At 42.2% G+C, this 16,252-nt stretch overlaps 1 protein-coding gene across 6 annotated transcripts in view; it reads left to right on the plus strand.

Moving 5' to 3' along the window:
• The first annotated feature begins 37 nt into the window (after positions 1-37).
• Positions 38-16,252, plus strand: part of Znf512 (zinc finger protein 512) — a 28,285-nt gene continuing 12,070 nt past the window's right edge. The window contains exons 1-7 of one of the 6 annotated variants that reach the window (XM_021162320.3): positions 38-195; positions 773-831; positions 13,323-13,510; positions 14,105-14,209; positions 14,508-14,591; positions 15,280-15,404; positions 16,055-16,141. In XM_021162320.3, the coding sequence (XP_021017979.1) occupies positions 166-195; positions 773-831; positions 13,323-13,510; positions 14,105-14,209; positions 14,508-14,591; positions 15,280-15,404; positions 16,055-16,141 (678 nt within the window). In that variant the 5' untranslated portion in view covers positions 38-165. Of the gene's footprint in view, positions 196-772; positions 832-879; positions 930-13,322; positions 13,511-14,104; positions 14,210-14,507; positions 14,592-15,279; positions 15,405-16,054; positions 16,142-16,252 lie in introns of those variants that run through there. The other 5 variants (XM_029477681.2, XM_029477682.2, XM_029477684.2 and 2 more) reach the window with 5 other exon arrangements.

Raw genomic sequence — 16,252 nt, forward strand, 5'->3', positions numbered from 1 at the left:
ACTCCTTTCCCGCCGCAGCCCCCTCGGAAGCAGCTAGGCGGAAGTAGGTGTTCAGAGCAGGGTTAGTCGCCGCTGAGACCACATCCGGGAGAGGCGAGGAGAGCGGAAGTGGCGTTGGTCTGTCCGGAGCCCTTGGGTGAAATTGTTAGGCGTGGAGGGGGAGTGATGTCTTCCCGACTCGGTGCAGTCACCGCCGTGAGTTTCTTGGTGTGACCATTATACTTTAGAGATAGAACTGTCGAGCTGAGAACACGCGGTCCTTTGCTTTTGTTTTGTACTCAGAGTTGTTTTTTTTTTTTTTTTTTCAGAGCCAATCCTAGGCCCCACCCTTTTATATCAGATCCACTTACCCCCTTTTTTCTTCCCATTTTAATTTTTATTGCTTAGTCCTCGTATCCTTGGACTGAGTTCCTCGACACATTGTAATTATTTATATTCCTTCAGCATCCCCAGTGCCTCCCGTTTCTTTTAATATATATATATAATACATATATATATATGTATCATATATATTTTTTCCCGTCTTTTCTTTTCAAGCCTCTATCTAGGATAGGGTTTTGAGAATGGACAAAGATGAAAACTCTGGTATTGTCAACCCGTCTTTACATTGTAAATAAATAGAATGGCACAGGTTTCCTAAAAAGTGTCTCCTTCAGTCCATTTGAAGTAGTTGCTCGGGACAGCTTCACATCTAGGCACAAGGGGGATTCATCTCTTTGTGGATGAGCTTCAAAGGTCCCTAGCACTCACTCCTGTGCTTGTGATTTGCTAGACCCCGGGACCCACATCCCTTAAGCAGCAGAGGAGCACCAGGATCGTGGGAGCTAAGAAGTAAGTGAGGTTTTCTGAGGACATTTTTGTAATGGTGTAGACAGTGCTGCTAAAGATGTTCTGTGTCTGCACTGTGGAGCATCAGAGCCACCAGACAGGTATGGCTTTGGGGCACTTGAGATGTGGCTAGTATAATTGAAGAACCGAATTACAAATTCTGTTTCATTTTAATGGACTAAAACTTCAATAACCATCTGTAGGTAGTGGCTACGGGATTGGACAGTGCAGATATAATCCTAGTGTGGGGGAAAGAAAACCTGGCTTGCAATAAAGATGCAGTCTAATAAAAATGGAGTGTGTGTTTCAGTTAGTGGTATTCCTGCATGTCCTCTGCTCCCACATTAAATATGTGCTCATAATTAATTTGATGGACTTGGGAGGGAAATAAAAACAGCTATAAGCAATCTTTACATTTCTAAGCTAATTGGTTGCAGCCCTGATTTATTGTTTTCTGTAATGAATGTGCTAAGTTTTGCCATGGCTAACACAAAAGAAAGATTTTATTAACTTGGCCCTCCCTGGTGAGTTCATTCACTTAGATAACTCTTATGAAATGTCTGCTCTGTACAAGCTGTGTAGTAGGTTGTGCACCAGGCATGAAAACAAAGCTGTCCGTTCAACAGATGAATTGGGTAATCGAGGCAATACAATCCAGTGTAATAGGAAAAGACTATTTTTTGTGGTAGGGGCTCACTATCTGGAAATTCCCTGCTACACTTAGGTTGGCCTGTAATTTGTAGTCCTCATGCATCTGTCTCCTGAGTTCTGGAATCACAGGCCTGTGCCACTACACACTTGTATTTTTGTTTGAGATGGGGTTTCACTATGTAGCCCAGGCTGACCAGGAGCTTACTGTGTAGGCCAGGGTGAACTTTAACTTTTGCAGTTTCTGCCCTCAGCCTTCCCAGTACCGCGATCACAGGCATGTGCTACGCTTTTAATTTGTGCACTGCTAGTAAATATTCTTATAGTGGAATTTAATGCCACTTTTGGGAAGCAGAGGGATGATTTCAGTATTACCAGAATAGTCCACACAAAGACAGAGGCTTGAAGATCAAAGAATAATTCCGTTAGATACTGAGCAGTCCCACCTGCCTTTCCCATGAAGTCAGTGTTTGACCTGATAGAAGAAGTTTATAATAACTAGCTGTGTGACATTGGCATGGAGGATGATAGCGGGTGGAGGATATTGCAGGGCATCATTAAGAGAAGGTAGCAGGGGGCTGGAGAGATGGCTCAGCGGTTAAGAGCACTGACTGCTCTTCCAGAGGTCTTGAGTTCAAATCCCTGCAACCACATGGTGGCTCACAACCATCCGTAATGAGATCTGACTTCCTCTTCTGGTGTGTCTGAAGACAGCTACAGTGTACTTACATATAGTAAATAAATCTGAACAGAAAAGAAAAACGAAAAAGAAGTACCAAAAAAAAAAAAAAAAGGTAGCAGGAGCCAGGTCCTTTAAGGCATGCTAAGATGTTGCAATTGTAATTATCCTGGAGGGGAAAGGTCACCTTTGAAGAGATGGGTTGAAAGAAGTGTGAAAACTGGTACCAAGACTATTTTGCTCAAACCTAAGGAAGAAAGTGAAATGTGGCCTCTGATCGTAACTGTATGTGAAAGGTAGCATGTGATTGTAACTATATTATAGATGCCAGGGATGAGAGGAGGTGAGAGTTCGGGGGGGGGGGGGGGGAAACAGTGTTGACAGGTTTCTGTCTTTGGCAACAGTTGGATTTTGGATTCATAAACCAAACTGGGAATTTCTGAAACAAGACCTGACATTACCAACAAAATGGATGGGCTTAAATGAAGAGCTGATTTTAAATACAGAATTAAGACTTAACCTTCTGTGAAAAGTGATTGGGAACATGTTTTTTGTTTTTGTTTTCTCCACAAGATGAGCGCATTCATCAGCTTTTCTAGGAATCATGGAAAGAATGGTGTGTGTGAGTGTGTACCTCGAGAAAATTGTTAAGCAGAATGAAGGCAAATGGGTCCGTCTCTTAATCAGAATTGGAGTCATTGGGAGTACTCACTTAAAACTCTTTGGGTTTATTTAGTGTTTGTGATGTTCTCACATGAATGTCTGTGCACCACAGACCCATGGAGCTCCGAAGAGGCCATCAGGTCTCCTGGAACTGGAGTGATGGATGATTGTGAAGCTCCCTGTGGGTGCCGGGAATAGAATCAGGTCCTCTGCAGGAGCAAGTGCTCTTAAGCACTGAGCCTTGCCTCCAGTGCCAGAAATACTTATTCTTAGTTATCTTCCAAGGAGACTGCAAAGTTTGAGAGCTGATGATTTAAAGTGAGACTTAAAAAGAGAGGGAAAGCATGGAGTGTATCATTCTGTAAAGATAAGTGGAATAGGAAAAGACTCCAAAGGATGCTGAGCCCAACCAGAAGGCTTCTTAAAAAATTAAGCCTACATAGTTTTACTTAGAAGAATGGGCTATGGAGCATATGGGAAAGTTCTAAACCTTCCCAGTGCTGTGGACCTTGTAATACAGATCCTCATGTTGTGGTTACCACCAGCTATACAATTATTTGCTTTGCTTCTGCACAACCAATTTTGCGACTGTTATGAATCATAATGTAAATATTGGTGTTTTTCAGTGGTCTTAGGACATACACAATTAGAACCACTGGGCTAGAGGCTCTTAAAAATTCTTAATCCAGGCTGGAGAGATGGCTTAGCAGTTAAGAGCACTGATTGCTCTTTCAGAGGTCTTGAGTTCAATTCCCAGCAACCACATGGCAGCTCACAACCATCTACAGTGGATCCAGTGCTGTCTTCTGGTGTGTCTGAAGATGCAGCAGTGAACTCACATATGTAAAATAAGTCATTTAAAAATTTTTCTTCTTTTAAAGATTTATTTAATATTACATCTAAGTACACTGTGACTGTCTTCAGATGCACCAGGAGAGGGCATCAGATCTCATTCCAGATGGTTGTGAGCCACCATGTGGTTGTTGAGGTTTGAACTCAGGAACTTTAGAAGAGCCGTCAGTGCTCTTAACTGCTGAGCCATCTCTCCAGCCCTTAAAAAAATTCTTAATCCAAAAAGAGTTGAAAGCAGGCTAACCTTCTCATCTGTGATTAGAAGCTGAGATTTGCTAAACCAGTGATTAATTATAAAGACATTAATCATGGCAAGCATTGCATCATAAAGGAGCACGTATTGTTACAATATCACTTAGTATCTTTTTTTTTTTTTACTTTCATGGATAATTTTATTATTTTTTTAAATATTTTTTTATTAGGTATTTTCCTCATTTACATTTCCAATGCTATCCAAAAAGTCCCCAATACACTCCCCGCCCTCCCCTACCCACCCACTCCCACTTTTTGGCCCTGGCGTTCCCCTGTACTGGGGCATATAAAGTTCGCAAGTCCAATGGGCCTCTCTTTCCAGTGATGGCCGACTAGGCCATCTTTTGATACATATGAGCTAGAGTCAAGAGCTCTGGGGTACTGGTTAGTTCATAATGCTGTTCCACCTATAGGGTTGCAGATCCCTTTAGCTCCTTGGGTACTTTCTCTAGCTCCTCCATTGGGGGCCCTGTGATCCATCCAATAGCTGACTGTGAGCATCCACTTCTGTGTTTGCTAAGCCCCTTAAATATTTTTTATTAGGTATTTTCCTCATTTACATTTTCAATGCTATCCCAAAAGTCCCCCATACCCTCCCCCCCACTCACCTACCCACTCACTCCCACTTTTTGGCCCTGGTGTTCCCCTGTACTGGGGCATATAAAGTTTGCATGACCAATGGGCCTCTCTTTCCAGTGATGGCCGACTAGGCCATCTTCTGATACATATGCAGCTAGAGACATGAGCTCTGGGGGGTACTGGTTAGTTCATATTGTTGCTAACCCTATAGGGTTGCAGATCCCTTTAGCTCCTTGGGTACTTTCTCTAGCTCCTCCATTGGGGGCCCTGTGTTCCATCCAAGAGCTGACTGTGAACATCCACTTTTGTGTTTGCTAGGCCCCGGCATAGTCTCACAAGAGACAGCTATATCTGAGTCCTTTCAGCAAAATCTTGCTAGTGTATGCAATGGTGTCAGCGCTTGGAGGTTGATTATGAGATGGATCCCTGGATATGGCAGTCTCTAGATGGTCCATCCTTTTGTCTCAGCTCCAAACTTTGACTCTGTAACTCCTTCCATGGGTGTTTTGTTCCCAATTCTAAGAAGGGGCAAAGTGTCCACACTTTGGTCTTCGTTCTTCTTGAGTTTCATGTGTTTCGCAAATTGTATCTTATATCTTGGGTATTCTAAGTTTCTGGGCTAATATCCACTTATCAGTGAGTACATATCATTTGAGTTCTTTTGTGATTGGGTAGTATTATTTTTAATACATAAAACTGCCTTGGGTTGATAGATTACACAACATACTTGAGAATTTTTTATGGCTGTTTTTATTTATTTATTTTATTTATTTATTTATTTAATTTTTAGGGGATATGGGACTGTTTAGATAGTTTATCTGATCCTGATTTAATTTTGGTACCTGTCTAAAAAATTGTCCATTACATCCAGATTTTCCAGTTTTGTTGAGGATAGGCTTTTGTAACAGCATTTGATGATTTTTTTTTTTTTTGATTTCCTCGGTTTCTGTTGTTATGTCTCCTTTTTCATTTCTGATTTTGTTAATTAGGATACTTTCTTTGTGCACCCTAGTTAGTCTGGCCAAGGGTTTATCTATCTTGTTGATTTTCTCAAAAAACCAATTTCTGGTTTGGTTGATTCTTTTTATAGTTCTTTTTTTTTTTCTACTTGGTTGATTTCAGCCCTGAGTTTGATTATTTTCTGCCATCTACTCCTCTTGCTACTCCTATTTGCTTCTTTTTGTTTTAGAGCTTTCAGGTGTGCTGTCAAGCTGCTAGTGTATGCTCTCTCCAGTTTTTTTTTTTTTTAATTGGAGGCACTCAGAGCTATGAGTTTTCCTCTTCCCACTGCTTTAATTGTGTCCCATATGTTTGGGTATGTTGTGGCTTCATTTTCATTAAACTCTAAAAAGTTATAATTTCTTTATTTCTTCCTTGACCAAGTTATCATTGAGTAGTGTTGTTCAGCTTCCACATGGCTCCTCTCAATTTTTTTAAGTATTCAACTTAATTTACTGTGTATGAGTGTTTTTCTTGCTTGTGCATCTAATCATTTGTGTGCCTAGTGCCCACTAAGGCAAAAAGAGGGCATCAGACCCCTGAACTGGAGGTATGGACAGTTGTGAGCTGCGGTGTGGATGCTGGGAGCTGGAACTGGATAGGTTGCCAGAGCAGGCACTGCTCTTAGCTGCTGAGCTATCTCTCCAGCACCTCAAAAGTGTTGTTGTTTTTTTAAGATTTATTTTTATCATTTATAATTATGCTATGCATTTGTATCTGTGTGGGTGTTATGTTTGTGACTGCCGTATGCATAGAGGTATGGGGGTTGGATCTCCTGGAGATGGCATTTGTAAGCCTCCCAGTTTGTGTCCCAGATAGTGAACTTGGGTCCTGTGGAAGAACAACAAATGCTCTTAACTGCTGAGCCATCTCTCCAGCTCTCCCATAAGTTTCTTGTGTGCTTTTGCAGTCTGTTTCACCCTTTACCCTGTCCCTAAGCACTGGTGACCTGTAACTGTACAGAGGTTTACATGTCCTACAATTTTATATAAATTAAGTCACATCTCACTCCCCTTGTCTTCAAAAAATTCTTTGCAGAACAATAATTTCCGTTGAAAGTAGTTCATTACCAAGTAGAATTCCATATTGTTACATCACAATTTGTGTAGACTTTATGAAAATTTGGGGAATTACAGTAAAACTGTGAGATTCCTGTGTCAATCTTGTGTAGGCAAGTGTTTTCATTTCATTTGGTAGACAGCTAAAATTGAATTTAAAGCCTGTGTTGTTTGGATCACATCACAGCATTATCTCTAATTGTTTTATTTACAAATTCTTTTCACACCATGTATTTGGATCCTATTCTTTCCCCTCCACATCTCCTCCCAGATCCTCCCAGCCTCTCAACCCACCCAACTCCATGCTCTTCGTGTAAAGTCCCTTTGTCGTTTGTATATGGTAAGGCTAATAGTTGTTTTGTGGGAGTTAATTTTGCATCTGTGCTGAAAGTGTTTATCATCTGTAGGAGCTTCCGGGGGAATTTTTAGGGTCACTGACATATACTATCATATCTTCTGCAAGTAAAAATACTTTGATTTCTTCTTCCCTTTCAGTTTGTATCCCCTTGATCTCCTTTAGTTGTTTTATTCCTTCAAGCACTGTATTGAATAGGTATGGAGAGAGTGGACAACCTTGTTCCTGATTTTAGTGGGATTGCTTTGAGTTTTACTCCATTTAAGTTGATGTTGGCTATGGGCTTGCTGCCTTTATTATGCTGAGCTCTGTCCCTTGTATTCCTAATCTCTCAGAGACTTTTATTATGAAAGGTGTGGGATCTTATCAAAGGCCTTTTCTGCATCTGGTGAGATAGATGATTGTGTAAATTTGTCTCAGTTTATTTATATGGTGGGTTACATTGACAGATTTCCATCTACTGAACCATCCCTGCATCTCTGGGATGACGCCTGCTTGGTTGTGGTGGATGAGGTCTTTGATGGGATCTTGGATGTGGTTTGCATTGAGTATTTTTGCATGTATGTGTATGAGGGAAATTGGTCTGTAATTCTCTTTGTTTGTTGGGTCTTTATGTGTCTTGTATATCAGGATAACTTTGGCCTTATAAATGAATTGAGCATTGTTCCTTCTATTTCTGTATTGTGGAATAATTTGAGGGATTTAGGCATTAACTCTTTTTTGAAACTCTCTTAGAATTCTGCATTAAGTCATCAGGTCCTGGGCTTCTTTTAGTTGGAGGTCTTTTAATTACTGCTTCTATTTTCTTAGGGATTATAGTCCTGTTCAAATTACTTATCTGATCTTGATTTTGGTAAGTTGTATATATTGAGAAAATTATCCATTTCCTGTTGTTTTCTTGTGGGTTTTGAGACAGTATTTTTCTCTGTGTAGCCCCTGGCTGTCCTGGAACTCACACTGTAGACTAGGCCTCAAACTCAGATCTGACTGCCTTTGTCTCCCAAGAGTTAGGATCTAAGCTGTGAGCCACCATGGCCTACCTGGAGTACAGGTTTTTGTTTTGGTTTGGATTTTTTGAGATTTATTTTTTTATGTGTGTGAGTACACTGTAGCTGTCTTCAGACACACCAAAAGAGAGCATTGGATCTCATTACAAATGGTTGTGAATCACCATGTGGTTGCTGGGAATTGAACTCAGGACCTCTGGAAGAGCAGCCAGTGCTCTTACCCGCTGAGCCATCTCTCCAGCCCTGGAGTACAGGTTTTTAAAGTATGGAGATGAAATTGGGAAACTTGGACTTGGACTTGGAGATATGGAGGCAGAGGTGAGGATCTGCATTAGCCAGAGTGACCTACAGGTTCCAGGGAATGACTGTTGGGAGTTGGGGGCGGGAATAAAGCAGTGAAGTGGGGGAGAGGGAACTTAGGAGGAGGGGAAGATCTGTGTGATCAACTGGAGATGGACACAGTGGTTTGGGGGTAGAGGGAGGCTGCAGCAAATGGTTGCTACAGAGTTGGGGATAAGACAGAGAGACTGGTTTTGGAAGAGCCAAGGGAGAGTTGAAGATCTGCAGTTAACCTACTGGCTCTCCTGATTGGAGTGCCAGAGGCCTTTGTAAAAATATTCACTTGTGTTTCTTGTGTGTGTGTTGAGTAAGTGGAGGTACATGTGCCTGTGTGTGTGCTATGGAAGCTAACGGTCCAAGGTAGGTGCCCTCCTCTATTTTTTGAGACAAGGTCTCTCAATGAACCTGGAGCTCACTAATGTTTAGACTGGCCAGTGAGCTTCTGGGATCCAGTTTACTTCTCCCCTTGCTCCAGTGGTAGAGTAATAGACACATTCATCCACAACTGGCTTTGATGTGTGCTGGGGATTGAACTCAGGTCCTCAAGCTAGCACAAGCAAACACTAAGCCAGCTTTAAGACTACCTCTGGGTTTCTTGATTTTAAGGATCCTATTTAAGAAACTTTTGCCTCCCATGATTGCAGAGATTTCTCTTTCATCAAGATTTTGTTTTGTTTTGGTTTTTGTTGTTGTTTTGTTTGTTCATTTATTTTGAGATAGGATTTGGCCAGGAGCTTGCTATGTAGACCAGGGTACCCTCAAACTCATAGAGGTCAAACTCATGGTTTTGTGCATGCTAATCAAGCCCTGAGCTATATACTTACCCAAGGTTCTCCATTTAATGCTTATTTCAAAGAATCAAGAGTTTTTCTACCAGTACTGAAGAGATTGCACAGAGGTTAAGAGCATTGGCTGCTCTTCCAGAGGCCCTAAGTTCAATTCCCAACAAGCACATGGTGGGTCATAACCATCTGTAATGAGGTCTGGTACTCTTTGGCCTGCAGTCATACATGCAGGCAGAATGCTGTATATGTAATAAATTTTTAAAAAATGTTTTTCTCCTAGTTTGTACATTAAATTTTTTTCTTCTTTGGTTAAGTTTGCTTTTCTTTTTAAGATGTCTGTAACTGAATCCTCATGTCCTTGACTTTGAGTCCTCCTGAAGGGAGCAGTTAGAGCTTTGTATTCCCTCCCAGGTGCCGTGTTACTTATCTCGCATCCTAGGATAAGTGCATCTCGGTTGCGCACTATACAATAACCCCAGTGTCTTTTATGGTTTCAGTTTTCGCCTGAGAATTATTTAGGAGCAGGTTATTAAATTCTAAATCTTTGAATATTTTGTTTTTTGTTTTTTAATAGCTTTTTGTTTTGTTTTGTCCTGTTTTGTTGTGTTGAGACAGGGTTTCTTTGTGTAACAGCCCTAGCTGTCCTGAGTTCACTTTGTAGATCAGGCTGGCCTCAGACTCAAAGAGATCCTCTTGCTTCTGCTTCTGGAGCGCTGGGAGTAACATGCCCAGCTTGTTTTAGAATAGATTACTGCTCTTAGTTTCTAACGTGATTCTGATATGCACATGGTTTTCCTCCCTTCAATAAAAATTTAACATTTGAGACCCAAAATATTCTCTGTTTTGGTGAATGCACGGTGTGAACTTGAGAAGAATGTATATCTTCAACACAGTATTTTGCAAAAGCTACTGGCCATGAGGGATTCTGTAAATGCTAAAGATTAATGTGATTCAGATCATTTATTCTTCACTGAAGTTTTGGCTTTTGTCCCATCAGTTGCCGAGAGAGATGACTATAGTCTTTAAGCTTATGGAGGTGTCTGCTTTGTCTAATGCTGTCAGTTTTCAGTATGTGTAGTTTGAAGCTCTATTATTAGCTATTGCAACAGATCATTATGTCTGCTGAATAATTTGACATTTTGTCATTAGGAAGCCTGTCTTTATATCTGGCAGGACTCTCTGTCCTGATGTCTGTTATATCGAAATTAAAATAGCCATCACAGTGATCCTGTGTTTGGTGATTACATACTATAGTTTCATTGATGCATTACTTTAAAATTTATTTAATTTAAAGATGTGTATGTGTGTGCTATGTGAGTATGTGTACATGAGTACAGGTACCTGCCAAGAACAGAGGCATCAGACCCCTCTGCAGCTGGACTTACAGGTAGTTATGAGCCACCTGATGTGGGTGCTGGGAACCGAGCTCAGGTCCTCTAGAGCTTAGTACACACTTTGAAATCATGAGCAATCACTTCAGTCCCATGTATAGTTTTTATTTATGTATATATATTACAGGTCACCAATAATAGGGAGCATATACAAGTAGGATATCTTTGTAGTGACTCTGTCAATCTTAACTGGTGTCTTAGTGAGGGTTTTAGCACTGTGAATAGACACTATGACCAAGGCAACTCTTAAAAAGACGACATTTAATTGGGGCAAGTTTACAGGTTTAGGGGTTTAGTCTATTATCATCAAGGTGAGAATGTGGCAGCATCCAGGCAAGCATGGTGTAATAGGAGCTGAGAGTTCTACATCTTCATCTGAAGGCTGCTAGCAGAATACTCAATTCCAGGCAGCTAGGATGAGGGTCTTAAAGCCCACACCCACAGTGACATACCTACTCCAACAGGGCCACACCTCCCAGTAGTGCCACTCTCTGGGCAGAGCATACAAACCATCACAACTGGAGTGCTTAGCCCAAAAGCCTTTGAATTCACATTACTGGGGTTGGATTTGGGTCTCCTTTCTTATTACTGACACTCTATCTGTGTATGCATTTGTGTAAAGCCTTTGAATTCACATTACTGGGGTTGGATTTGGGTCTACTTTCTTATTACTGACTCTATCTGCGTATGGTTTGTTCCCACACTTAAAAGCAGTATCCAGCCAGATGAGTGCTTAGAGTCCCATTTAAACGCCCTGCTAGTGACGAGTGCACACTGTTCCTGTAGAGGACCTGAGTTCAATTCCCAGCACCCACATTGGGGAATCTGTACTTTCTTTCTTAGTCTATTTGAGTTAATGTCTGCTTCTGCTTAAATGTAGAAATCTCACAAACTCATAGATTCCTTCCATCTCCTGCCACCTTCCCTTATATAGTAGTTTTGGATATGTTTTCTATATTACTGAAAATCTTATCAAACGATGTTATAGTTTTGCTTTAAATTATTTAAAACTTGTTTCCCAGACTATTTGTGTAAGCATACATTCTCATACTGGGAATGCAAGATATGCACCATCATTCCTGTCATTGCTTGCTTGCTTTTTTCTTCTCCTCTTCTCCTTCTTTCTTCTTCTTCCTCCTCTTCCTCTTCCTCCTCTTTCTCCTTCATCTTCCTCCTCCTTTTTCTCTTCCTCCTTCCTCCTCCTCCCCTTCCCCTTCTCTTCCTTCTTCTCCTCCTTCTTCCTCTTCTTTCTCTTCCATCTTTCTGTTCTTTCTTCTTCTTCTCCCCCTCCCACAGACAAAGTTGTACTCTGTAGCTCAGGATAGACTTGAACTTGAGACAGTTCTCCTGTCTCATCCTCGTGTTTACAGAGATGCTAGTTATAAACTAATACATCTGGCTGTCTGCTGCCCCTTCCTTCTCCCTTACCCCCTCTATTTAGTTCATCTATTCTTGAACTGCCAAGATGGCCCAGTGGATAAAGGCTAAGCCTAAAGACATGAGTTCAGTTCCTGGGATCCATGTGGTGGAAGGAGAGAACAAACTTTGCGCACAAGTAACTTTCTCCTTTTTATGTAGTTGAGGACCCAGGAAATAATGTCCGCTTCTGGGGTGGATCTTCCTACCTCAATAAATGATGTCAAGATAACCACTCACAAGCCTGCCCAGAGGCTGACCGAATCTGGATAATCCATCATCACACATAGTCCCTTTGGTGATTCTAGATCCTGTTGACCCAAATATATCAAGCATATTTTTTATCACATTTTTGTATATGTATGTGCATGTTTGGGTACCGAGGTACATGTGTGGAGGTCAGAAGACAACTTGCAGGGGTCAGTTATCACCACCATGTGGATCTGAAAAATCAAATTCAGGGAGTCATGTTTGACCGTAGGCAGGCTTACCTGCTGAGCCATCGTGCTGGCCCCCAAACACATCAGTCTTAATCTACACTCCTCTGCTATTGTCTTCATAGGTTCATGCTACCTCCTAACACGCAAATATACTCAGTCCAACTTCAAAAGTGTCTGGAGTCTAGCAGTTCTGAAACTTCTAAGTCTCTTGTGACATTTCAGGAAATGTCCTAACTCTGAGCTTCAGCATGATTAAAAACAAGTTACATCCTTAAAGCATGAAGGTATACAAAGTAAACATCCCCAGACCAAAGAGAAGAGCATCCTGCATCTCTGTGTCCAGCATCTTGGGCTCATGATGGAATCATCTGTGTTCCAGGGGGCTTGAGTGGCTTCTTCCTCCGGCTTTGCAATCTGAAGTACACATCCTCTAACTCGAGCAAGCCCACTCTATGCCTCTAGCTTGCTTTCCTCTCTGGAAATCCTGTGGTCTCCATGTCTTCACCTGCACAGCTTCACACAGGCCTCCTCTCAGGGAGCCTGACCCTGCCACACATTGCCATTTTCAGGGTGGATTTTCTCATTTAGATTAACCTAATCGCTGTAATCCTTCATAGGCACGTCTAGGCTAATCTAATCTAGAAAGTTCCTCACAGGTATGCCCTCCCTTGATTCTCCAGCCTCTTGAATGTAAACTCTGAGTAGTCTGGGAAGGCCTGGGCTGCAGAGGGATCAGTTGTATAGCCTGCTTGCTCTGACTGCCCTGGGTGTAAGAGGAATTGTGTACATTGTGTTGAATTGACTCGTAATTGTTAGTATGTTTTAACCCATGTACTGTTTTTTGTATGTGGTTTCTTTTTGGTTTGTTTATTTATTTATTTATTTATTTTGCTTTTTGTAAACAAAACAAAAACCAGTCTTCATAGTTTTGCACAAGTTATTAGCTTGGTTGTGTTTTTACAGTGTGAGAAAAATTAGTAGTAAATGTCTCCAGCTTCTCCTGTGTGGTCCATGACTTTGTGTTGTGTCAGTAATAGGGCCCAGTGCCCCATAAAGGATAACAGTTTCCAGTACACTATACCTCATGAGGATTCCCTGAGTGGCTCGTCATCCGCCTCCTCTTGTGAACCAGTCAGTGACTTCGCAGCAACCCTCCGAAAATCTACCTACTGGATGAAGATGAGAAGAATCAAGCCTGCTGCCACTTCACAGGTTGAAGGTATCCATTTCAGATTCTCAGCTCTGAGACAGGAGAGTGTATCTAGTGTGCTTGATATTTTGGTATGGTGTGGTTGTTTATCAGTAGTGAGGTGAGGGCTGGGTAATGGGTTAAATCGTGGCAATGTATGCCAGAGGGTCACAGTCAGTGGTTGACTTATAGCTGTCTTTTTGAGTGCTGCTTCTATAGACCCGTTTAAGCATAAGGAAGATCTGATGGTTTCTGAGGGAAGAGGGGACTCCATGGATTAAAAACAATTCACATCAGCCGGGCGTTGTAGCACACGCCTTTAATCCCAGCACTCGGGAGGCAGAGGCAGGCAGATTTCTGAGTTCGAGGCCAGCCTGGTCTACAAAGTGAGTTCCAGGACAGCCAGGGCTATATAGAGAAACCCTGTCTCGAAAAAAACAAAACAAAACAAAACAACAACAACAACAACAAACAAACAAACCAATTCACAGCAAGTTTCTCCAAGCTGTTCTGTGAGGGTGCATTTTGTGGTGATCTGTGCCTTGTGGTACTGTGATGAGGTTTTTTTGAAGGCAAGCCCAAATGACCATTTACAGATTGCTTTGTTGTTGTGTGGAATGTCAGGCACAGGTGAAAAGGAAAAGGAGAAGGCCAAAGGAAAGAGGAACGTCAAGCAAGAAGAAGATGAAGACTATCACGAGCTTCCTCAAAAGAAGCACAAGCTGTACGGTAGGGTCCTGGGCTGTCTGTCCTTCCATGGGAGACGGTAGGGTCCTGCACTGTCTGTCCTTCCATAGGAGACCGAGCTTCACCCTTTAAGGATGTAGAGAAAGCGCCTTTGCTTTGGAGGCTTGATTGGCTTTGGAGACCCTCGAATTTGAGTGAGGGAGTGACCTTCCCCTGCCTTCTTGTACCCTTTCGCTCAGTCCTGTGGAAAGGAAGGGCAGGAGGTTGAGGGAGTGGGGCCTACTGCGCGGAATAGAAGGAGAAGGGATTTGCGAGATTTCTAAGTTTCCATCTTATGTAGGGAGGAAGCAGCGGCCTAAAGCTCAGCCTCACCCCAAACCCCAGGCTCGTCGGGTCCGGAAGGAGCCGCCAGTCTATGCAGCAGGTATTCGTCTCATTGAATATTCGTGTTATCTCTGTGAGGGAGGATGATCCAGTTGAGGCTGTCACCTACCTCTCCCTGTCTCTTTCTTACCTCCCTTCTCTCCCTGTCTCTTTCTTACCTCCCTTCTCTCCCTGTCTCTGTGGGTAATTGGACCCAGCACTTCATCCTAATGGGCAGGCATCACCACCAAGCCTCGCCTGCGCTTCATGGAGATCACATAGGTTGAAGTTTCGGCACAGTATGCCTTCTGAGCTGCCTAGGTCTGTCCCTTGTACAATCCTGGGTTTCCTTGAATGTAGACAGAAAGCATTACAACAATGAAATTTAAAATGACATAAAAACATTTAGCATGGTCTCAGGCACGTGAAAAAAAATCTCAGATAGCAGTTTTGCCTATCTCAGTATCTTTTTCTTACATCATGATCTGAAAAGTTGTCCCCAGTTCTGATTCACTCCACCGGACTTGGAAGTGGACAGATGAGGTTTTTTTCATGGGGATGTGGGCCAAAGATTCTGAAACTCTACAGTGAATGGAAACAAGTTATGTTTGGAAGCCATGTACTGCAAGAATGTGTTCATTGTCATCCACCAAGACAAACCACTTACAGTATTGCCCTCAATTGTGGACTTACGCTGTCTGTTTCTGAAGAATGCTGCAGATTACAGTGTCCCATTCTTTCCATTGTAGGCAGTATGGAGGAAAAGTGGTACTTAGAGATCATGGATAAAGGCAGTGTGTCCTGTCCTACCTGCCAGGCAGTGGGGAGGAAGACTATAGAGGGTTTAAAGAAACACATGGAAAACTGCAAACAGGTTAGCTATTTTGTGGCATTTCATGACTGTTAGGATTTTTTTCTAACTATAGACTTCTGGTACCGTGTGCAGTCTATTATAGCTAACTTGGGGTAGCATTGAATGGTAGAGAAAACAGACTTTGCATGTACCGGCTTGGGCTTGCATGTTTATTTAATTGTACTACTAGTTGCGTTTTTAATGTGTGTACATGGAATGCAGAGAAAAGTGACAACCGCTTTAATGTGTTCATCATTTTATATCACTGTGCGCAGACACCTGACCCAAAGAGCTAAAGGGAGGAGCTTGCTCTACATCAGGGTTTGGGAGGGTAGAAGCCTTCAGTGGCCAGGAAACCAAACTGGCTTCATTGACTCATCTGCAAGTACCATGCACTTGGGTCAGAGCTTCTCACAGGGTGGTTGAGTCCGGACTGGAACAGGAGGGAAGCAGGGTCATAACCTACAGAGGCCTGCTCCTAAGTGACCCTGTTCCACCAGCCAGGGACCCAGTGTTCCACACACAAGCCTGTGGCAACATCAGGTTCAGGCCAGAGCACAATGAGGAAGGAGTGACGCGTGCTAGTGACTAGCCCAGCTTATGGTGTTTTGTGACTTTCTGTTTCTCCTTTGAACATTCAGGCACTGAGAACTGACCTTTTTTCCTTTCAGGAAATGTTTACCTGCCATCATTGTGGGAAACAACTTCATTCACTGGCCGGAATGAAGTATCACGTCATGGCCAATCATAATAGTCTGGTAAGAGTTTCCTGTGTTCTCTGAGAGCCTGTGTGATGATTATATATCCACATACACATGCATGCATACATACATACAAACACACAAATACATACTTATTTAAAGGAAAAG

This window comes from Mus caroli, unplaced genomic scaffold (assembly GCF_978045245.1).
Source record: "Mus caroli unplaced genomic scaffold, Mus_caroli_1 scaffold_4, whole genome shotgun sequence".
NCBI lineage: Eukaryota > Metazoa > Chordata > Mammalia > Rodentia > Muridae > Mus > Mus caroli.